Raw genomic sequence first — 24,588 nt, forward strand, 5'->3', positions numbered from 1 at the left:
GGAGGGGTCCAGCTGTACCAGGTGGCAGGGAGGAAGGTGGCCTGCGGTTTCTAGCGAGTCAGGTGGCGCAAGAGGCGGCGTGATGGCCTAGGTGTTGAGGAGGAGAGACTCCTTGAAGAGTTGGTTTTGAGTTCTTTTCTGAATTGTAGGCGCGTGGGGTCATCGTTGAGGCTGACTGGGAAGAGATTCCAAATTCTTGGGGAATAGGCAGAGTGGGCTTGTTGTCTGGTCCTTTCCTTTTTGCAGTAGTGGATTCCAAGTCTGCACGTGTCCTGGCCTCTGGTGCTGCGTTGTCCGCCGGAGATGCAGAGTTTCTCCGTGTGGTAGCTGGGTGACTTGAGGGCGACTGCCTTATAGATGATGCAGCAAGCCTTGAAGGTGATTTGTGCGTGCAGTGAGATCCAGTCCAGGTCGATGTGGTCGTATCTGCCTGGACCCTTGAGGAGGTGTTCGGCCACGTGTAGGACACGTCTCAGGAGCACAAGGGAGGACGACGGGCTATGGTGTTCATTCGGACGCAACTCCCGCCCCCCAAGAGCAACACCATTTTCTTTTTCCCACCTTTTTCAATGGTTTGCTGTTTTCTCTTTCTCCTGACTGTCATTTTCTCTCCTTTTTCTGTGTATCTTCTTGCATTGCCCCCTTTTGCTATTGTTTATTTCCTTTCATCTATTTCAACCTTTCATTCCTCTCTTTTCTTATATGCCCAGTCTTCTTTTCCCATTCAGTCTGTCTCCCTTTTTCCTTCCATTGTTTTCCACTCTGCTACCGTTTTCTTCCTTTATCCAATTATTCCTGTATTTTCCACCTCCTTCCCCTTACTGCAATTGCCTTTCTTTTTCCTTCATTTCCCTTTTTCCCACTTTTTAATATTTTGTCCTACCCCGGATCTTGTTCCAACACTTCCCTTATTTGCAGCCTTCTCCCACTCTGTTCTTTCTGCCTTCTATTGTCACCAGGTCTCTTCCCCTTTCTCTAAACAGAGCTCCACTTCTGCAACAAAAAAAAAAAGAGAAAAAGCATCTTGGCCTTGCAGAGCACAAGCTTGCGTACTCAATCAGGCGGGGGATGACAGGTGCTGGCAGCAGGTTCTGTGCTTCAACTGTGCAAGGAGATTTCAAACCTCACTACCCAGTGGAAAAAGGTTATTAGAGCCAACGAGTGGAGTGATTATTTTATTAGAACCTCGGAGTGTGTCCTAGCCAATCAGATTGCTCAGAATGTGGTCAATAAATTATATTATTGCACTGCATTCCGTTCAATTAGAGGGACTCGGCGCACCTCCCGTTTTTTAATGTGGGCAATACGATTGCATTAAAATACAGATAAAGAGAAATGGCACATGAGGAGGGACACACAGCTTGTGAGTGTTTTTTGGTTATTTGCCCACCCATTCACTACCCATGGCCATGCTATTCCCGGTGGTAATTCCCACCCAGTTCCCGACCCTCTCTGCCCAAAACACCTCGTCATGGGAACTCTTTGATCTAGCTTTAATCAAGCCTTACCATCAAACCAAATTGAATTGTATGAGTTGTTCTCCCAATAATGTTATTTGAGGCCTGGTGGGATCCCTGGAAAATATACAATGAGGTGCAGCTTGATATGTGTGGGTCGGGGCTCAGATGGTAAATCCGGTGAGGTTGAGGGGACCCACAATGAATGTGCGTGAATACACTTCTGAAGAGATTCTTTGCATATGCTTTGGTCATTCTGAAACCCCAACTGGATGTTGCTGTTCCTTGCATCCACCAGCCCAACCTTAATCACCCGCCATTGTTTAATCAGATACAATTCAATGGGCTGTCAGCCTATTAACAAGCCGCCTTTGAGGGCATTATTTCTTAATATCTAGCTAGCCGAGGTATGGTATGGTACTGCTTATTTGTAAAGCGCATATACACAAGGCAAGTGTTTCAAAGCACTCAAGGAAGGTAGGGAACATGGGGAAAAACAACAGTCGTTCAAAGCCCTTGAAATTCTGAGATGATAATAGTCTGCACAGGCAGAGTAAGCACATATAATACAATTAACCGTGGTGATAACAGCACTACACAGTGGCTACACGAGTGATAGTAGGTATAGTTGAGTCCACCCTTGGCTCTCACCTGACTTGCCAGCTCCTCGCACCCCTAGCAGTGCGATGTTGCATTCTGGGAGGTGTGCATGGTGGTTGCGTTCATTGGCACTGGAGACGATCACAGCATTGGCACCCCGGGTTTTTCCGAACATTGTGGACATCGCCTGCGTACGGGGGAGAGAAGTGAGGATACCATGAACGTCTCCCGGTACCATAAAGAGAACTCATGCATACCAAATGGGGGAAAAAAGCAGAACTGCAAGTACCACAATGCAAAGCTGAAACCGGACTAGCTGCACAAAAGCAGAAAAGAGCTACAGGGACAGAATGTTAGGGTCGAGAAAATGTTATAATATGCTCTTGAAAACAAGGCAACTGATAACAGCTCGCTGTACCTGCGTATCACACATAATCTCGTGCTCTGTCTCCCTGCTCTCTCACACACACACACACACACACTCTCTGCGTTCTCTTTCGCCCATTGTCTCACTCGACGTCCCTGTCTGTCTGCGGGTGCGAGCCTCATGGTCTGCTGCGCGTCTGCTAAAGCCGCCCCAGCTGTTGCGGACAGCTGTCCAAGCACAGGGGGGAAAAAACTCCCTGTATGATTTTTTAAAAAAAACTTTAAGCAGCCATTCAAATAAAAAATATTTAAATGTGCTAAGATTGTAAAATGACTCGTTTAAAACATTTACAAAGTTCTTTCTAATGAACACGTCCATTACAATGACTCGTTTAAAACATTTACAATGTTCTTTCTAATGAACACGTCCATTACATATTGTAGTCATCATAAAAATTGTACACTTATCTCACTAAGCAAAACACATAGTGAAACCTACACTAATCACATCATTGCATACATTATTTTGAGTCACAAGGTCATTATTCTAGGATGGACAGTGTGGCACACCGCTATTTTGCCCTTTGCATATACCTCTATGAGAAAGGGGAAGATGCCAAATAGCACCACTGAAGGTTGCAGCCTGCTTTGCATAAAATCAAAGCGCATTTTGAAAGCAAAAGAATGACCACAGGTCTTTAGTGCATAATGCTCACTGGGTTTGGTGTTCACTTCATTTTTCACAGCACTCAAGTGCTGGTAACATTAGAGCACCTGTACTAAGTAGGACAGCCTCAGCACTCGTTTCCAAAGACAGCAGAGCTGCTCCAAGGGATGCGCTCAGATGCAGACTTGTAGTCAGTGCCTTAGGATTAGGTTGGCCATGTATTTCCCGTCCCTTGCCTCGTTGCGCCTTGAAACACTTGTATGTAGGCGCGTTATAAATGGCATATCATATCATAAAGAGTAGATGCTTTTCTGCCAGATCCCCGCCATTTCACCGCACTGCAACTCAAAGGCTGCCCATAACCAACAAAATGGCGGATATTGCATTGACCCCCCGAGGTTGAAGGCTGAGCACACCACACTGAGGTTGTCACCTTTTGCCATCTTGTGCGACACGCTGATCCCTGCACTAGAGGAATGGGTCCACTGAACTTTTATTGGCGCTGCACCTTTAAAAGGCAATTCCAAATGCCACCGTGTAGGTGTGCTTGAGATATTTCAAAGTCTCTCTGGCATCTCTTCGGGGTCTTCTTAAGCCTTAATGCTCTGCAGCACTGGGCATGGGGGGATCAGGTAATAATGTCCCCATACATAATGTCACCGGGAAAAGCCATTGTCGACCTTATATATGGTGACATTATGTATGGGAACGGGTTGCTCGGACGTCCCCTGCTCCCCTTGGAAAAATAAAAATGCAGGGGTTTGCGGCGATGTCCCCCACATGTTCAATTTAATAATGTCTGCGCAATAAACAGTGACTTTTTTTGTCAGGAAACATTTTTGCGGGGACATTTTTACATGCAACCGGCAGAGGGCACTGTCAAGGCCATTGTTCCACTGGCAGCCTCTCTCTGCCTTTGTGATTTGCAAGGGAACCTACTGGAAACATTAAAAAAACATAATTTCAGCTCCTTCGTGCACCACGTTACCCCTTCGGCCAGTGGTAGAAGTGTATCATAAAACGTAGTAGAGGGGTGACACGGGCACGGGGCAGAGTAGGCAGGAAGGGAGCCGCGTGCAACACATTTTTCAAGGGTTGCAGTCATGCCGGTTGACAGCCAATTCAGTTGAAACAGATGTGATTTTAACTGCAACTGCTACTGGGTGTTAAAGTGAAGAAGTGTGAAAAAAGTAGTGCAACTGTTAACAGCAAATAATAAAAGTAGTGGAACGCCACTCTGAGCAGTTGCCGCTCCCTTCGACCACTGCCTTCGTCCCTCTGCCTCGTCCCAGTCCTACAAATTGAGGATGACTGTCCCACCGAGGCAGGCAACTCGTTGCCACCCACCCCACCTCCCACAAAAAAGCTATGTCCGGACTCCTACCCCACGAGGAGCGTCCAAGATGCATCACCCTTCAGCTGACATACTACCCTTTCCTATCACCCTGAAACATAAGGTCACTAAATCCGAATTCCCCTTTACTTTCATCTTTTGTAAGAACAGGGTGCCTTGGTCCCACTACGGTTCGTTTGGACCGGCACTGCATTTGTCACCACACAATCCTTTTCTCCCCCCAATCCAGGTAACAGGGACAGTGGGAGTGATGTTAGTCTCGATGACAGGAAGTAGTAACATCTCATGCCGTTGACCTTTATTGCATCACAGGAAGTGGCCTCACTGATAAGCACAGCCTACAGTGAGCATACATAAACAAAGTAATGACTAGTTGCTAAAGTAGACAAAAAGGTCATTTCAGTTACCAAGCATGTATTAACTAGGGTATTGCCTTCATATGCCTGCAAGACAGAATGGGAAAGATTTTCTGCAATTTCCACAAATATAAGTCGGTTTTCACCCTCAGTGTTGGCCTACAATTCACATGAAAACGATAAGTGGTTCGATTGTCTGTTGCATTGGTGGGCATAAGTGAAACAGCGCCCATTAACTCTGAGAATTGCACAATTGCTTACATTTGAACCTGAGGTTATGTTATGTTAAAGGATATTTAAACCGCGCTCTGTCACCACTGAGTGGCCCCTTGGCGCTCTGGCGGATCTGAAAAGCAAAAGGGTAGGGTAAGTTAGTAGGGGGCGGTGGGAAGAGCAAGAGAGCTGTGATGTGCTGTTGGCAGCTACAGTTCGGTTTTCACCGTTCGCTGAGTGTAGGTGTGTTTTTTTCAGTTGGTAGCCTTCATGTGCTGTTGTGCGCGGTAATGTGTGGCTTGCTTTGTTGTTGCGGTGTTGTGACGTGTGTATGGTTTGTTGTACTTTAGAGGTATGGTTGACTGTAGTTCAGAGTTTGAGAGGTGTATGCTGAGGGGTGAGTTATTTTACCAATGGGGTTGGTTATCTAGATGGGTTGCATGCTGTGTCCACACTGCCATCTAGAGGTGACACAAGCTAATCTTCACAATAATATCTAGATGTGACGCAGTCTAATCTTCATAATTATATCTGGATGAACTCATTGACAACTTATTTGGATGAGCACACGAAATTTCACTACCCTTGCACTTTTGTGAAGTAACATTAAACACATTGGCCCTCATTACAACCCCGGCGCTAAACCATGGTGCTATTAGCACCATGGTTGGTGCCGGTGTTGCAACAAGTCCGCCATGGTGAAATGGGGAAATACCGCCCCATTCCAAGGTTGGCGGGGCAGTATTTCCCCATTTCACCATGGCCCTTCCCCATTCCCATTTTTGCCCCATAGGGCACAATGGGACTGGGGAAGGCGCTAAGTACGGTACCGCAAATTGCGGTACCGTAATTAGCACCAAGGTCCAATTGCGGCACCCTACTTTAACGGCTGGTAAAACCAGCTGTTAAGGTCGGGTCCCACAAAGGGACCTCTTAATCTGCCGTTAAGGGCTTAACGGCACCGACACCTTTTACGGCGCCGTTAAACCCTTAACGCCAGGGTCGTAATGACCCCCATTCACTCAATGAGGAATGCCCCCTCATTGCTTCAAGTTAATTTTTTTAATCTAACAACATGCAACATGAAACTAATATCCCCACAACAGCATCACCCCTCCCCTAACACCCACCATCAGAGCACCCTCCCCAAACACCCACCCTCAAAATCACCCCTGCAGTGTCAAAGTGACATTTTCTAGGCCTCTTGGACTTGTGGGCCTGCTCCTGCTTCCTGGTGGTAAGGTGGCGCAGTGAACGGTGCCCTGGGGTGCTTGGGAGTGAGTTCTCAGTGGGTGTTGCAGAAGTGGATGGCTCAGACCCCAGGGCACGGGTGTATTGGAGGGTCAACTGAATTGCCTGATTCGAATTGGTGTCCTCACGCACCCTTTGGCCCAGTGTCACCATGGCAGCGGTGGCATGGCCCAGTGAGCGCGTAACCTGCCGGGTGAATCCTTGCAGGCAGTCCCGCAACGCCTGAAGCTGTTAGCCCTCAAGAGTGTCTATGTCTGCCTGCTGCCTCTCGATAGTATCCAGTCTTGCCCGTATTGTGGTGGTGGTGGAGGTGTCTGCTGAGTGAGTACACTGTTCATGCATGTGTACATTGACATTTGGCCTGCCACTGTAGGTTTTTGTCATGGGTGTGGTTGGGTATCACCTTCAGATGGGGACGATCTTCTGAAAAATGGGTGCTTGTCATGTGTACATGCACGTTTCAACTGCATTGCATGTGCATAGGTACGTTCACTCACATCCAATAACACGTGTGTGTGTGTGCGCGTGCGCGCACGCGTGCGCGCACTTATGTGTTCATTGCCCATTTGCTGTGCCTGCCATGTGTCAAACCATTTCCCATACCCATTCTGTACAGTTATGCTGGTGGATACATGCAATTGGTGGGTACATGCACCTGTACATGTAGTAGTACATACCGCCATCACCTTGGGCCCCTGCTCCAGCCTCAGCACTTCCTATCTCCTCAATGCCCTCAATATGCAGGCTGGCTGGCTGCCTCCTCTGAGGGCATGAGGCGAATGAGGTCCACTGTGCCTCCTCTGGTAGCAGCACCAGCTGCGCTTGGCAATGAGGCCTCAGACCCTTGCCTTCAGGTCATCACATCGTTTCCTGCAATACCTGCTGGTGTGCGGGACAGTTCCAACAGCCGTCACCCTTGCCACAACTTTAGCCCATATGGCACTCTTACGTTGCACGCTGGTCCTCAGCATGAACTACCGCATCCGCCATTGCGGTGAGCTCTGCCTCGGAGAACTTAAGCTTGCAGAGCTGGGGATCTGGTGTTGCGGACCTGTTATCCTGTGACATGTTTCTGCAGCCATTCTGGGCCTGGATGGCAGCAGGAACAGGGGGATTCAGTGTGGATTGTGTTTTTAAAATGACTGTCACAGGCCTTCCCGTTCCGGAGTTGACGCTATTTCCGGTTCCGGTAATAACAGCAGTGGTATTACCAGCACACTAGTAATACCGGTGACACCATCAATGTGCCGGTATTACCGGCTGTTCGGGTGCCGGTATCAGTATTACAGGCACTTATCTGTTATCATCAGTGATGCCGGCGTGCCGCTATTACCATTTCCTGTGGGTGGATGTGCGCACGTGCTCCCAGACTCGTACTAAGCCAGTAATTCAGATGATCTCCCCGCCAGTAATGCCGGTATTTTCGCCATTTTACCAGCAGAATCGGAATGAGCCCCAATGTCCTTTAAATTGCAGGATACTTGGGCTTTTCACTCATTATCGGGGCAGGAGGACACGTTTCTGTAACGCCCTGCCTGCTCTTGCAGCTTCTGGAGACATTAGGATGCCATGCCAGTTGCCGCTGCCCGTCCGCCTGCACCGAACCCCTCCCTGCAGGTCAATTTTAGAACAACCATCAGGAGGCGTTCAGTGGAGGATGGGTAGCAGTTTTCTCTAAGCCACCTCTGTTGGATGCCCTCTCGTGTGTGTGTCTGTGCCGGGTTCCCCCGTTGGGTAGAGCAGATGTAGGGAACAAAAGGAAACTGTTGTTGTCCCTGTGCTTCTTTCTCCCCCAGTCTCCCCTGCCTCCCCCCTAGGGTATGATGTACCTTTGTTCCTGTGTCTCTTCTCTTGCTTAGGTCTCTTGAGGCATGGAGTGCAAGAGGGAGTGGAGGCGTAGTAGAGTTACTTCACTCATCTGGGGGGGGGGGGTTTGCATTTGACAGGGGTTTAAATGCTACTGTAGTGTGGGCTTCTTTCAATGTTCCTTGCTTGCTGTGTCCTTGGTTTAAATGTTCTTTGTCTTCTGTCCGTGGTTTAATGTTCCGTGTATTGTGTCTGTGTTTAAATGTTCCTGGTTTCGGGTCCGTGGCATGTTCTTTGTCTCTAATGTCTCTTCTTTCATCCCCTGGAAACGGAGTGGGACCTCAGAGGATGGCGGCGCAGTTGGGCACAGTTTGCCGAATAGGGGTATTGGGTAAGCCATGTGGGAGCGGGGGGTGGGGGGAGCGCCAGGGAAGGCCTTTGCCCCACTAACCTTGTCTTCCTATTACTTGTATTGCATGTCCACCAAATGTAACGCCACGGAGAGCCGGATGCGTGGATGGAGGGAGGCGTGGAACTGTGGGGTAAATCTGGTTCTGTTCCTTTTCCTTCTGCTTTCTTCTCTGTCTCACCCGCCCAGTAGCCTCGCTGCCATTTGTCTTCCTTTTCCTTCTTCTTCTTTCCTTGTGCTTCCTTCTTCTGTCTTCCTGGGTTGTTGTGGGCGGGTCGCTGCACAGCTCTAATGTCTGGCACAGAGTGCTGTGGGTGGTGGCATCTTATAGGCGTGTTTGAAGCCATGCAAGATATGCCCTGAAATCTTGTTGGTCTTAATGGATTGGTTATGTTTGCCTGACCCTCTCTGCCTCCATAACGCTACCAGCTGGGTCCAGGTAGCTCCTCTGGGCCCCATGCATGCTGTACACCCTTTGCCGGGGTTGGTGTCTCCAGTGTCCTCCAGACCCCCTCCATTCCCCCCATGGTGGCCATGACAGTTGGCATGGCTGCAACAGGGCTCAGTACTCACGTCTTGCTGGTGTTCTTTTTGCAGTTGGCATGGTGATTGCACGATTTCCCGCTGCTCTTCAGTCATACTGGACCGGACAATAAGCTGATATTCTCTACCCTAGTTCTCCTTGACCTGTGGCCTTTGACACTGTTAATCATTCTGATTTCCTTAATAATCTCTTTCTTCTTGCGATTCATGATCAAGCCATTGCCAGGATTGAATCCTACCTGGCACCTCGCCTATTCTCTACCTCTTGGATCACCAGCACATCTGAACTCACTCCTCTAACTGTTGGTGTTCCACACGGCTCTTTCTTGTATCCGCTCCTATTTACACTCTACACCTCTGCTCTTGTGGCACTAAACTCCTCCTTTGCGTTCTCATACCAACTCTTCGCAGATGACACCCAAATCTTCTCCTCTTCTCCTGAACTCTCCTCTAAATTCTCTATCAAAATTTCAAACGGTCTCTCTGCCATTAAATATTGAATGGCTTCGCCCTCTCTGATGTTAAACTCTACCGACACAGAGGTGATCTTCTTCCCTGTCAAATACTCTCCCTCATCTCCTCCCCTGCCTGTCCAGCTCCCAACTGACACTCTCCCCTACTTTTCTTCAGCTAGAAACCTTAGCGACATCTATGACCCTACTCACACCTTCTCTACTCTCATCTCAAAAGTGCAATGTTGGCTTGCCACAACCGCCTAAATATTAGGAAAATCAGGCCCCTCCTTCCTATCAACTCCGCCAAACATCTCTTAACCACTCTTGTCTTCTCTAAACTGGACTACTGTGCCAGCATCCTCGCCCCAACTATGCTTTCTGTCCTCTCGACAAGCTCATTAACTTCACTATCAGGACTCACTTTGAAGTCCTCACTTTCCACCTACTTCCTGGTACTGTCCCCAGGCTGGATGGCTAACTGCAAAACAGGGCCAGATTTAAATTTCTTCTCCTTGTTAAAAATCTACCCACGGTAAAGCACCACTGTATCTTTCCTCCTCCATCCAACTCTACAAGCCTTATCGTAATCATCCTCTGGAACAGCCTCCCTGAAACTTGAGAAGAACCATCTGTGGTTCTGGAAGCACCTCAAGACCTTCCTCTTAGCTTCTGTTTTCTCTCCTACTCTCCCCTGCTGAACTCTTGACTGAAACTGCACTGGTCACCTGGCTACCCTCTGATCTCGGGCCCAGGTCCCCTGTCCCACCGGCTGCACACCTGCACTGCCTCCTGGGCAACCCCTGCACTTGGGGGGGGGGCTGTTTCTGTGTGTTAGGGATAATTCTCTCTTTAGGCTGAATTTCCTAACCTAGTGAGTCCCCCAGCAGCTTTGCTGGACTTCTGGAGTTTGTTTTTTTTCTCCTGCCAAGAGTGAGACTCTTTTTTCTCCCACTCTTGGACATGATTTATGGTGTTCCTTTGACTGTTAATGTGTTTTATGGGCTATGGGGTCCTTTACTCCATAGTGTCTCATGTGTTTTTACTATATGTGGTACACAGTACCCTCCTTGTAGTGACACAGGGGTGTCATAGTGACATCCCACCATAGACTCCATACCCTGGGACTGACTACTGTCTCCCAGGGCATGTAAAGTCACCATTGGCTTTACTAGTCCCAAATTATTAACAGAAACCAGTACAAACCATCATATTGTGGACGTACTGGTCGGGGCAATTCGATTGCCCCGGGATCTGTTAGTCGAGGGGGCACGTCTCCGTCCCCCCTGATCGAGTTTTGGCTGGTGGCAGTGGATACTACTTTTTATATTCAACCGCGAATATATCCCTATGGGATTTTCCCATTGTTCGAGGCTACCAACTTTAATTATTTAATTCTCATAGCCTCGAACATACCGCCGGTTTATTTAATTAATATTAATTTGCCAGTTGGTATTTTTTGCCAGGACTCGATTCTAAAATGTCATTTGTGTTCTCTTCTGTGACTCCAACCCAAGACAAGCCCTTTGTTCCACTTTTTGGCGGGCTTCTCCACAGAAGCCTCCAAAAGTGGTGCCACTCTGTCTGGGTACCACAGGGGGTGTGGGAGGTGGTTTAGGCACCCTGGACTGAGTTACCTTGGTAACTCAAGTCGCACTCTTGTGTGATTGGTCCAAGTGGTGAGCCGGCCGCTTAGCATGTTTGATTGACAGCTAGGCTGAGTGAATGGGGGTGTGCTGCATAAAAGCAGGGCTTTGGGGACTGGAACTTCAGAAGTCGCCACAGGACCTGAGAATCCGACAAGGGAGAAGCTGAGCCGACCTACCACGACGACACCACCGGTGGAGCCCTGCGGAACCGACTCACCACTTCCCGACGACAGAGAAGATCTCCCGGCTGGAGAGGCTTCTTCCCCTGACTGGTGGGCACAACCAGTTTACCTTCTTCTCTTCGCACCGCAGACCGGCTTGTGGTCGAATTGCCCGTGCCAAGCACCCCCGCAACCAGATAGCCACTTACCACTGGACCGCGAATCAAAGGACCGCTCCTTTTACCTGAGAAACTCCGCGGCTGGTTTCTTCCCTGGCAGTGCAACGGACTCCTGTCTTCCTACCCGACGAGATCCTCTCTTCCCCCAGACGAAGCACCGACTTGCATCCGCTGCCAGGATCAACTGCCCCCGCTGGAGTATTCTCACCACTTTAAGGTACCGTGTCCGCCAGGCCTCCATTTCTAAAGATTGCTACAAGGTAATAATAACCCCTTAATCTTCTGGACTGGGCTGGCCGCCTTGACCTTCTAACTGGTCCCTTTCTTTGGTCCAACTCCTTTTTGAACCGTTACAAGACTTTTGTGCACTGCAACCGTGTGACCTTGGACACATTTCGTTTTGATCCTCTTAAAGTGGATCCGGCCTACTGACTCTAAACTCACGGTGTTACTTTGCCTTCCTCCCTTATTGTGTTCGTGAAAAAGTGTTGGGATCTGTTTCAATTTATTCTCTGCTTGTCTCTCCCTTTTTAAACGAATTATTAGAGTGCCATCTGCGTTAAGCGCTCACCGCTGTCTGAAAATAAGTGGGGCTTTACTTAAGACTTGTCTAATATTCTTCTAAGAGAGTGTATATCTTTTAGTGACCGTGTTTTTGAATTGCTTACTATTAGTGCCTGTGTGTTTTTCTAGATGTGGTTTTAAATAAATAATTATATCTCTTTTACACCAAGCCCTGGTCAGTGTTTACTTGTTCTACTGTGTTCTTTTGACCTATTGTGAATACTCTGTGTACTGCCTAACTCTTCTTGAGGGAAGTCTGACTGCTCAGCCACAGCTACCAAGTGAATCTGTGTGGTACACACTGCTACCAAGTGGGTTTACTGCCAAACAGCTGTAGTCTTAAATCTTTTGCAGTGGTCCCAGAGGGAACTGCACAGGTTTCTGCCTAACACTGGTATACTGCGGTGGGATTTGTATTGAGTATTCACTTTAGAGTGATTTTTGAACACTTTAGGACAACTAACCACAGAGCTTAGCACTAAAAAGCTGATTTTCTAACTATGGGCCTCATTACGACCCAGGCGGTAAGTTACCGCCTGGGCCGTGACTTTACCACCATGGCGTAAACTACGTTTACGCCATGGTGGTTGGCGGACTTACCGCCCCATTCCGAGGTTGGCGGGGCGGTAAGTCCCCAATTCCCATTTACCCTTCCCCATTCCCATTTTTGCCCCATAGGGCATAATGGGAGTGGGGAAGGCGTTAATTACGCCACCGTAAATTACGGTGGCGTAATTAACTCCATTGTCCCTTAGCGCCATGGATTTTAACACCTGCTAAAAGCAGGTGTTAAAAGCGCCATGGCGCTAAGGGACCTCGGAATCAGGCGGTAAGGGTCGGCGCTGTTTACGCCGGCGTAAACCCCTTACCGCCTGGGTCGTAATGAGGCCCAATGTCTGCTATGGAGAGTTATACCCTAGAATCATTGTCTGCCAAAACTGCTGATTGCTTAAAAGTATTGTGTAGACATAAGAATCTCTCTGAGAAGGGCAAGAAAATGGAACTTATAGAAAGATTGTTAGAAAACCAATGTCTGGGTGGTACGGAGGAATCTACCCCACCAGCAAATGTAGAAAACAGTGATGGCATTGATCTGAATCAAAGTCTTGATAATGAGTCAGAAGAGGAAAGTGAACCTAATGAAGTTAGCCACTCTGAGCCTCTGTCTGCCTTACCTACTGTACCTACTGGGCCTATACCAGGTCCTACATGTAACCCTGCTTATTTTGAACTTGAAAAAATGAAGCTTGAATTAGAGTACAAACGTTTTATTGCTCAATCTGAAAGAAACCAAGATCTAGAGTTCAGAAGAATGAATGCCCAGGCTGAGCAGAAGCAAGCTGAGTTAAGACTCAGAGAAAAAGAGCTTAATCATGAACTAGAAATGAAGAAGTTGTCTATGGAAAATGCTTCTCTCTCCTCTGGTTCCTCTAGGAGTTCCAGTCCCAAAAGACCCCGGATGCCTAAGGAATTAGTGGGTATGTATGAACCTAAGTTGGATGTGTTGGATTGGTTAAAAATGTTTGAGTATAATCATGGGCTCCAGGACATCACAGGGAATAAGTTACTTCCCTGGTTGTTCTCTAGGCTTCCCCCTGTTGCAACTGATGTGGTAATGGAGTTGGGGGAGGTGGATAAGAAGGATTATGAATGTGTGAAACTATCTTTGATAGCTAGATTTGGGAAGACCCCTTCCCAGTACCTTATGAGGTTTAGGACCCTCAAAAAGAATGATGGTACCCCTTGGGCTACCTGGGTGAGTGAAAGTTTGAAAAACTTAGAGGGATGGATTAAGGGTTACAGAGTTAACACTTATGAAGGAATGAAGAATCTTGTAATGTTGGAGTCAATTTATGATGCCTGCTCTCCTGAGCTTAGACAGCACTTGGATGATTCAAGGGAATTAGATTCCAGTAAGCTAGCTAAGGCTGCTGAATTGTGGGTTGCCAACAGGGCTACTCACAAGGATTCAGGGGTCACTCAGAAAAAGGATGAGGGAAAGCAGCCACCAAAAGGGAACCACGAGATTTCTAATACCTCCCAAACCAAGGAGGGCCCCAAACAACACAATAACCAGGGTAAGTTCCAGGGTAAACCACAACAGGCTAGTGTACCTTCTGGTCCCAAACCAGAAGGAGGTCAGGCCAAGCCACCCTTTCAGAGAGCATTTGGAACATGCTATCGCTGTGGGGCAACTGACCACATCAAAGGAGATCCCAGAAGTAAGGGTAAACCTGCAGGGATCAGCACAGTCTCCTTAGCCTTCACTCCTGAGGAGGAAGTCCAAATGACTAGTGCCCACTTTGAAGTCTTTGCTGAAGAACCTTTGGGTCTTCAAGCAAATGTAACAGTAGAGTCCATGGGTCTGGTTAGTGACCAGAATAGGAGTGTGTACAACTCCATACCAGAAAACTCTAAAGTTTATTATATGGACAGTGTTCTTGTCAATGGCCAGGATACCCCTGCCAGGCGAGACTCTGGGGCCAGCAGAACAGTAGTGGATAAAAGCTTTTTCAGGCCTGAGGATGTTGCTAAGGCACCCAAAGGTCCCACTAAGATGTCTGGGGGCCCTGTCCAAATGGTTCCAATTCTACCAGCCCTCATTCAGTGTAATGACATGACAGTGTTGATTCCTGTCAGTGTTCAGACTGAGGTGCCTGGGAGAGTCCTGTTGGGGAATGATCTAAGAACTCTAGGAGTAGTATCCAGTACCCCCAGGCCTCCCAGTATGGAGACCCAGAACCAAACCAAATTGGCTAGAGAGGCCACCTTAAGGAACCACTCTAAGCCTGTGGGAACCTCTACTGAGAACCCCACTACAAGCCCTGGTGTTGGTAAGTTGACCTCTGACCCAGGCAAATTTCAGGCTAAAATGTTAGGGAAATGGGAGCCCCAACCAAGCTCCATCATTGTTCCCCCAGTTATAGGGTCTGTGACTCCCCCTGCTTCTGAGGAAGAGGTGGATAGACCTACTGGAACCCTAACTAGGCCTAAGAGAACTGGTCATTCTCAGTGCTGGTGGAAAACCAGAAAAGAAAAGTCTAAGGCCAAAAACCGTCAGACTGTTGGACCTTCCACAGAAGACTCCAACCCAATTCCTAGTCTTCAGGGGGAAACTCCTAGAGTAGGTAAAGGTAGATCTAAGAAGACGGAGAAGCATGAACCTTGATTATCTCCATTCCCTCCAACCAAGAGGCCAAAAAACCAACCTTCTCCCAACAGAGAGGTGGCGGGGACCTCTGGAGGCCCCTCTAGATCTAAGGGAATCCTTTATAAGGACCCCTTGAAAAAGCCTAACACAGGTTCAGAAGTTGTAACAACTTCTGAGGGACTGGTCAACCAGATCCCCTATAACTTTAAAAAGACTGATGTTCCTCAAAGGGTTTGTAGGTCATATAGTTTACAAAGGAAAACCTTTGATTTGACCATAGAACATAGGTCAAGGTGTCACCACCAAAATGCTGATGGTCTCTCTAGGATGTATGTCATCAACTAGAGGTATGAGATTCATCCAGGAGTGGATTAAATCCTCCTGTCCCTTAGTCTGGGGGGCGAGTGTTAGGGAGAATTCTCTCTTTAGGCTGAATTTCCTAACCTAGTGAGTCGCCCAGCAGCTTTGCTGGATTTCTGGAGTTTGTTTTTTTCTCCTGCCAAGAGTGAGACTCTTTTTTCTCCCACTCTTGGACATGATTTATGGTGTTCCTTTGACTGCTAATGTGTTTTATGGGCTATGGGGTCCTTTACTCCATTGTGTCTCATGTGTTTTTACTATGTGTGTTACACAGCACCCTCCGTGCAGTAACACAGGGGTGTCATAGTGACACCCCACCATAGACTCCATACCCTGGGACTGACTACTGTCTCCCAGGGAATGTAAAGTCACCATTGGCTTTACTAGTCCCAAATTATTAACAGAAACCAGTACAAACCATCATATTGTGGATGTACTGGTTGGGGCAATTCGATTGCCCCGGGGTCTGTCAGTCGAGGGGGCACGTCTCCGTCCCCCCTGATCGAGTTTTGGCTGGTGGCAGTGGATACTACTTTTTATATTCGACCGCGATATATCCCTATGGGATTTTCGCATTGTTCGAGGCTACCAACTTTAATTATTTAATTCTCATAGCCTCGAACATACCGCTGGTTTATTTAATTAATATTAATTCGCCGGTTGGTATTTTTGTATTTTTTGCCAGGAGTCAATTCTAAAATGTCGTTTGTGTTCTCTTCTGTGACTCCAACCCAAGTCGAGCCCTTTGTTCCACTTTTTGGCGGGCTTCTCCACAGAAGCCTCCAAAAGTGGTGCCACTCTGTCTGGGTACCACAGGGGGTGTGGGAGGGGGTTTAGGCACCCTGGACTGAGTTACCTTGGTAACTCAAGTCGCACTCTTGTGTGATTGGCCCAAGTGGTGAGCCGGCCGGCTCACCACTTAGCATGTTTGATTGACAGCTAGGCTGAGTGAATGGGGGTGTGCTGCATAAAAGCAGGGCTTTGGGGACTGGAACTTCAGAAGTCGCTACAGGACCTGAGAATCCGACGAGGGAGAAGCTGAGCCGACCTACCACGACGACACCACCGGTGGAGCCCTGCGGAACCGACTCACCACTTCCCGACAACAGAGAAGATCTCCCGGCTGGAGAGGCTTCTTCCCCTGAGTGGTGGGCACAACCAGTTTACCTTCTTCTCTTCGCACCCCAGACTGGCCTGTGGTCGAATTGCCCGTGCCAAGCACCCCGGCAACCGGATAGCCACTTACCACTGGACCGCGAATCAAAGGACTGCTCCTTTTACCTGAGAAACTCAGCGGCTGGTTTCTTCCCTGGCAGTGCAACGGACTCCTGTCTTCCTCCCTGACGAGATCCTCTCTTCCCCCGGATGAAGCACCGACTTGCATCCACTGCCAGGAACAATTGCCCCCGCTGTAGTATTCTCACCACTTTAAGGTACAGTGTCCGCCAGGCCTCCCTTTCTAAAGATTGCTACAAGGTAATAATAACCCCTTAACCTTCTGGACTGGAATGGCCGCCTTGACCTTCTAACTGGTCCCTTTCTTTGGTCCAACTCCTTTTTGAACCATTACAAGACTTTTGTGCACTGCAACCGTGTGACCTTGGACACATTTCGTTTTGATCCTCTTAAAGTGGATCCAGCCTACTGACTCTAAACTCACGGTGTTACTTTGCCTTCCTCCCTTGTTGTGTTCATGAAAAAGTGTTGGGATCTGTTTCAATTTATTCTCTGCTTGTCTCTCCCTTTTTAAACGAATTATTAGAGTGCCATCTGCGTTAAGCTCTCACCGCTGTCTGAAAATAAGTGGGGCTTTACTTAAGAGTTGTCTAATATTCTTCTAAGGGAGTGTATATCTTTTAGTGACAGTGTTTTTGAATTGCTTACTATTAGTGCCTGTGTGTTTTTCTAGAGGTGGTTTTAAATAAATAATTGTATCTCTTTTACACCAAGCTCTGGTCAGTGTTTACTTGTTCTACTGTGTTCTTTTGACCTATGGTGAATGCTCTGTATACGGCCTAACTCTTCTTGAGGGAAGTCTGACTGCTCAGCCACAGCTACCAAGTGAATCTGTGTGGTACAGACTGCTACCAAGTGGGTTTACTGCCAAACACCTGTAGTCCTAAATCTTTTGCAGTGGTCCCAGAGGGAACTGCACAGGTTTCTGCCTAACACAGTGTCCCTACAGTCCCCACCAGCTCTTTACACCCGATGTCTGCACTTACTCCTGCACTTGTCACTAGCTGGCCACCCTTTTACCTACTGTTTTATTTATTTTACTTATTATTTACTGTTGATCCTTTGTATTGCATTGCACCCTAGCCCCCGCACTCACCCTTTCCCCCCTTCCCTGCACCTGTGCGATCTCAATGTCACCTGGCCTAGTAAGATTGTTGTCCCTGTCTTCCCTCTGTTCCCTCTCACTTGCCTCGTCGCGCCTTGATACACTTGTGTATAGGCGCGTTATAAATGCCATATCATATCATCATATCATTCTCTGTTCTGCCTCCTCGACTACCCTTGTGGCTCCTCGCCTACCCTGTGCTTCCGCTCTTTCTCTCTTCATGCTCCACTTGCATGGAATTCTATTCGCTCGGGAGATTGGAGAAGCAGTCCACACCGATTTGTTCATAACCAAATGAAAAGCCTACCTCCTCGCCTCTGAGTTACCCTTTTAACCTATCCCTCATCTGCCTTCTAGCTAACATTTTCCCCTCACCTAAAACCTGCCGCTCTCTCACTTTCTCTGCCTCCACTCTAGCACTTCACCCATCATGGTCACATCCCGAGCACAGGTGGTCATAGCGCCGACCAGCACTTAAGATGTCTAATGTGGGTTGTCCTGTTGTCCAGTTAAAGTTACGAAATCAAAAGGATCGAATGCCAAAGGTGAGAGTGCATTCGACCGAAAACAAAAGGATCGCATTTTTTTTAAAATGTATATTTATTTTTTTGATTTAGTATAGGTTAAAAATTCAATCCTTTTTTTCAGTCGAATTGACTCGACCCTTTTGTCATTTGACCCTTTTGAGTCGAAACTTTAACCTATAACCAGTTGTCCTTAATCATATATGTCCACTTGTGTATTGTCCCCGGGGACTGTTCCATTTACTCCCCTCCACAACCTGCTCAGAATGTGCCTCAAACTCAGCCCATTTGTAAGACGCTCACTCCTTCCATTAAATCTGATTTGTTATCTATTGTATGTGCTTTTGTGATCAAAAGAGGATTGTTCCTTCCTGTAAATAAATAAATAAAAGAAAAATAAGATAAATGATTGTATTCCTTTATTATCCATGATTACTTAGACATGGCCTACCAGTGTGGAGCTGGGCCTCCACAGCCTTCTCTGCATCAGCATGCCATCTTCGTACCTGTACCGCTTTGTGGGGGGAGCAAGCGGGGCTCATTACACGGACCAGTGTCCTGGGCTGCGCCCACACCTCTACATGGGCGCCTTTCCATTCTGGAAGCCATTTTGTCACCCCAGCACTGGAGCGGCATGACCACAATGTCTTGGTTCATGTATGACATCAGAATTACTTTGCAGGTAATAAAGGAGGCCAGGAATCTGGTACTGAAGTAGGGAATCCGGGACACAGCAGCAACACTGAGCACATGGAGACCTTGTAGAGAAATATCTTTAGAGATTTCAGTGGAAGATGAACTAACTCGTAGTGTCTCCCAAGTGCAGGTTTAAAAGTAAGGGCTCAGACAACCAATCCTCTGGGATTCCAGACTAGAATCGCTTGAGTAGAGCTGCTGTGCCCAGGTGGACAGGTAAACTCAGTGTTGGCATTGCCAATCACCATTAACTCAGTTTTAGTTGAGTTACGCTTCAACCAGTTCATTTATAATGTAAACCACATGGCTTGTTTGATATGATGGGCCATTGGGAGAATGACCCTTGGCTTTCTCAATTTTATCATGAGCCATGTATACTCTGCATAGATGCAGAAAGACAACCTGTGCGATGAATAAGTAAGCCTAGCCGATGGAAGAAGCTGCTCATGACACTGATGGATGACCCCTGGGGGACACCACATGCCCAGGCCTTAGCTTGGGAATTTAAAATCCCTTTAGAAAGAACCTGCATTCCAAGAAGCATCAGAACCAGGCTGGCGCAGTGTTGCATGTACTCCTCTACCCCAAAGCCCCTCCCACTGCCACCAGAAGAAAGGCCCAGGTCTCCGCGCTGGTGGGTTTGGACCCAGAGACTACCCCTACTGGGTACCTTGAGCCACGTGTCTGGAGTAACAGAATACACTGACCCCTGGATTCCCATCCCTTGTGTGATTTGTGTCCGTTCCTCCCCATTTGAGCTTCTTAAGTGACGGGCTTCAATGATACCCTATGTAAATTAAGACACATATATATATGCCCTCAGCACTTAGGGAGTCAAACTGCATTGGATTCCGTCCTTGGAATGGCCCCCGACGGGCTCTCTTGGCTGGGCTTGTCACCGGTTCACTGTGCAGTGGTTTTTGGTGGGATCCACAGAGAGCAGTCAGCAGCCACGGCCAGCTTCTGAGATCAGGGTATTTTAATATACAAGTGTACCTTCAAATCCAGGTCTTCATTTTTCAAATGTTTCTCAGAGACCATTACATCAAGTAGGCCCTCAAGTGTGAAGCCTTCCTTGCTTTTTATCCTCAAGATATCAATTTTTCAATGTCGCTGATGACTGGTTTTCAGATACGAGGTTGCTTGGATTCGCAACTCTCCGTACCCCTTCAGCTCATGGGTTTTAGTAAATCCTTCAACCTAGTCCTGTCTTCGTACCTCCAAAACGCCCCCCTCCAGGTCAGGGCAACCCCCAGATTCTCCTTGAGAGCAGATTCACAGCACAGGCTAGCATTAATCCAACCACCACCTCCAGCTTGCCAATCCCCGCTCTTGATGTGTGGCACCCGTACTGCTCAAGGTGGGACCTGTGGTCTGGACAATGATCTTCTGGGGAAACCAGCTGGGTTGCTTCTCTGAGACTCCGGTCTTGATTGCATCGCTCCCTGGCCATTACGCGCTGCCCACTGCGGTCTTGATTGCATCGCTCCCTGGCCATTACGCGCTGCCCACTGTGGTCTTGATTGCATCGTTCCCTGGCCATTACACGCTGCCCACTCCGGTCTTGATTGCATCACTCCCTGGCCATTACGCGCTGCCCATTCCGGTCTTGATTGCATCACTCCCTGGCCCTTACGCGCTGCCCACTCCGGTCTTGATTGCATCACTCCCTGGCCATTACACGCTGCCCACTCTGGTCTTGGTTGCATCGCTCCCTGGCCATTACACACTGCCCACTCCGATCTTGGTTGCATCGCTCCCTGGCCATTACACGCTGCCCACTGTGGTCTTGATTGCATCGCTCCTTGGCCATTACGCACGGTTCCAACTCCGGTCTTGAGTGCATCTCTCCCTGATGATTACATGCTGCCCACTGTGGTCTTCATTGCATCACTCCCTGGCCATTACACGCTGCCCACTGTGTTCTTGATTGCATCGCTCCCTGGCCATTATGCGCTGGCCACTGTGGTCTTGATTGCATCGCTCCCTAGCCATTACACGCTGGCCACTGTGGTCTTGATTGCATCGCTTTCTGGCCATTACACACTGACCACTGTAGTCTTGATTGCATCACTCCCTGGCCATTACACGCTGCCCACTGTGGTCTTGATTGGATCTCTCCCTGGCCATTATGCCCTGCCCACTCCGGTCTTGATTACATCGCTCTCTGGCCATTACTCGCTGCCCACTCCAGTCTTGATTGGATCGCTCCCTGGCCATTACACACTGCCCAATCCGGTCTTGATTGGATCGCTTCCTGGCCATTACGCGCTGTCCACTCCGGTCTTGATTGGATCGCTCCCTGGCCATTACACGCTGCCCAATGTGGTCTTGAGTGCATCGCTCCATGGCCATTACATGCTGCCCACTCCGGTCTTGATTGGATCACTCCCTGGCCATTACACGCTGCCCACTGTGGTCTTGATTGCATCGCTCCCTGGCCATTACACGCTGCCCACTGTGGTCTTGATTGCATCGCTCCCTGACAATTACGCGCTGCCCACTGTGGTCTTGATTGAATCGTTCCCTGGCCATTATGCGCTGCCCACTGTGGTCTTGACTGGATCGCTCCCTGGCCATTACGTGCTGCCCACTGTGGTCTTGATTGGATCGCTCCCTGGCCATTACATGCTGCCCACTGTGGTCTTACTTGGATCGTTCCCTGGCCGTTACTCGCTGCCCACTGTGGTCTTGATTGCATCGCTCCCTGGCCATTATGCGCTGCCCACTCTGGTCTTGATTGGATCATTCGCTGGCCATTACACGCTGCCCACTGTGGTCTTGAGTGCATCGCTCCATGGCCATACGCGCTGCCCACTGTGGTCTTGAGTGCATCGCTCCCTGGCCATTATGTGCTGCCCACTCCAGTGTTGATTGCATCGCTTTCTGGCCATTACGCACTGCCCACTGTGGTCTTGATTGCATCGCTCCCTGGCCATTACACGCTGCCCACTCCGGTCTTGATTGCATCCCTCCCTGTCCATTATGCGCTGCCCACTCCGGTCTTGATTGGATTGCTCCCTGGCCATTACACGCTGCCCACCGTGGTCTTGAGTGCATCGCTCCCTGGCCATTACACGCTGCCCACTCCGGTCTTGATTGCATTGCCCTCTGACCATTATGCACTGCCCACTCCGGTCTTGATTGGATCACTCCCTGGCCATTACATGCTACCCACTGTGGTCTTGAGTGCATCGCTCCCTGGCCATTACATGCTGCCCACTGTGGTCTTGAGTACATCGGTCCCTGGCCATTACGCGCTGCCCACTCCAGTCTTGATTGCATCGCTTTCTGGCCATTACACGCTGCCCTCTGTGGCCTTGATTGCATCGCTCCCTGGCCATTACGCACGGTTCCCACTCCGGTCTTGAGTGCATCGCTCCCTGGCCATAACGCGCTGCCCACTGCGGTCTTGATTTGATCGCTCCCTGGCCATTACGCGCTGCCCACTGTGCTCTGCCTGCTCCGCCTGTTCTTTTGCTTGCTTGCTCTCTTTCTCCATCAGATGTAGCTATGGGACAGACCCCGCTGGGAAAATTCAAGAAAGCAAGTCAATCTATGAAGGTAGAGGGGACCAAGGCCAACTGTGACGTCTAAGGCTGTCAAGTCAATACTTGAGCAGATCAAAGAAGAGCTTGCCCTGAGCAAAACAAATCTGACTTTTTTTTAACCCCTTAAGTGCCAAGGACGAGTATGCTCGTCCATTTTGCATAGACTTGCATAGTAGCCTGGTTTTTTAGTGGTTCATTAGTCTGTATAATGCGGAGATAGTGGCAGCTGCCAAGCGTAGTGTAGAAATCTTCAGGTATCATAATCATTCAAAACTTTTGCCAATTGAAAATGAATATAAAACAACAAGTGTATAGGCGGAGCACACGTTCTCCTCCAGTGGGGCATCTTGGCGCTATGACAGATAACAGATGTTTATTGTTAACCAACCTAATGGTACTTATTGTATCGCCCTCAGAAGGATGAGGGTCTGAGGGGACCCGCCTCGATTCGAACCTATGACCATGAGGTCAAAGAAAGGCCCCTGTAGTGGATGCATTAGTCCACTGAGCCACAGTCCTGGCTGTCTCAGAGGTCTCTTGGAAGTCTCTTGGAAATCCCCACGAGGCGAGGCCATCCTGTCCAATTAGAAATGGGATCTCAGTGCATTGCGGGCACTTAATGGCGGAGGCCACTGTGGTTCGGAGTCAGTGTTTGGTCCCAGGCTGATTTCCCAGAGTACATACAGGGAGGCACTCGCAGGTGTACTGACCACAAAAGACGCGGACGGGATCCTTTGTTACAGCGATGGCAGAGTGGATGGTCTCTGAAATCGTGTGGTTGTCTCCTGTCCTGCGCTATTGACTAGTTGGTCAGTGCCCAGGTTGCACCATGGAGTTGGGTGGAAGATTATGGCCCATAAGCAAAGAGCGCGACTTCTCTCGATATTATGTACAGGGAGTCAAATTTGATTTCTGGCTTCTGTGAAGGGGTAGCCGTCCCCAAGTTAAGATCACTGTATCTGAAATTCAGACTGCCCACCAAACTTAACGGAAATATACAAAAATGTCACCCTCATTTCTACACCCCCACAGTCACTGCGACTTTGGGGGTGCACAAAATACTGACTCCCATTACTGCGCCCAAACAGAGCAGGGGTTGTGGGGCTGTTCCCCGCTCTCCTCGGGGGCTGCGGCGGTGTCCCCCGCTTACCATTGTGGTAAGCGGGCGACAAGAAAGTAAAACATTTTTTATTTATGACAAAGCAACCTGCAGCGTCAGCTCCGACCCATGCAAGTGGGAGGAACCGACGCCGCAGGGATAGCATGGAGTCTGCGGCGCACACAGAAGTGTGTCGCCGTAAAGGTAAGTGGGGTGGGGGGTTCGGTAGGGGTATGTGGGGTGGGGGATGTGGGTAAAGTGATCTATTTGATCACTGCGCCGCACCGTAATTGGCGTCAACATTTTCGTCAGTGCAGCTACAGGTGGCGCAGTGATCACATCGATTTCACTTAAAAACTGCTCGGTAAGGTAAGAAGTCTGTAAAATGTAGCCACTGTCATTTTAATTGGACTAGCAGAGAGCCACCAGTTAAATGGTTGATTCCTTGTCCACTCAACACGTATTTCACAGTGACAAAAGCATGACATGGTTTCCAAGGTCTCCATTCGCCCTGGGTCCCCAGTCTCCCGCGACTTGTCCACCATATTTCATTTCTTTCATGCGCAACAGGCAAAACGATCTAGGCTTAATGTTATTTGCACCTGTTATATCATCATTTTCCATATTACATCAGGCCTGTGTGATTAATAAGTATATTAGAATTTAAAATGTTTTAGCACCCGGGGCAGGGGGAGCAACCAATGAGGTTGCTCAGATTGCGGGCTGAGTTCCACGATCCAAGCACACGTTTCCGAGCAACCTGGTGGCTGCTGCCCCACCCCAACACCTTCCTCCCACCTTCCCTTCCCTTCCCCTTAATTTTCCGTTCCTCCCATCCC

General features: G+C 48.7%; 1 protein-coding gene across 1 annotated transcript in view; it reads right to left on the reverse strand.

Annotated features, from left to right (window-relative positions):
- RASL12 (RAS like family 12) overlaps window positions 1-24,588 on the reverse strand; it is a 144,822-nt gene that overhangs the window by 107,352 nt on the left and 12,882 nt on the right. Inside the window, exon 2 of the mRNA XM_069625090.1 lies at window positions 2,109-2,244. Within this exon, the coding sequence (XP_069481191.1) occupies window positions 2,109-2,241 (133 nt within the window). The 5' untranslated portion in view covers window positions 2,242-2,244. The remainder of the gene's footprint in view (window positions 1-2,108; window positions 2,245-24,588) is intronic.

Source organism: Ambystoma mexicanum, chromosome 11 (assembly GCF_040938575.1).
Source record: "Ambystoma mexicanum isolate Mex_15411 chromosome 11, UKY_AmexF1_1, whole genome shotgun sequence".
Classification (NCBI taxonomy): domain Eukaryota; kingdom Metazoa; phylum Chordata; class Amphibia; order Caudata; family Ambystomatidae; genus Ambystoma; species Ambystoma mexicanum.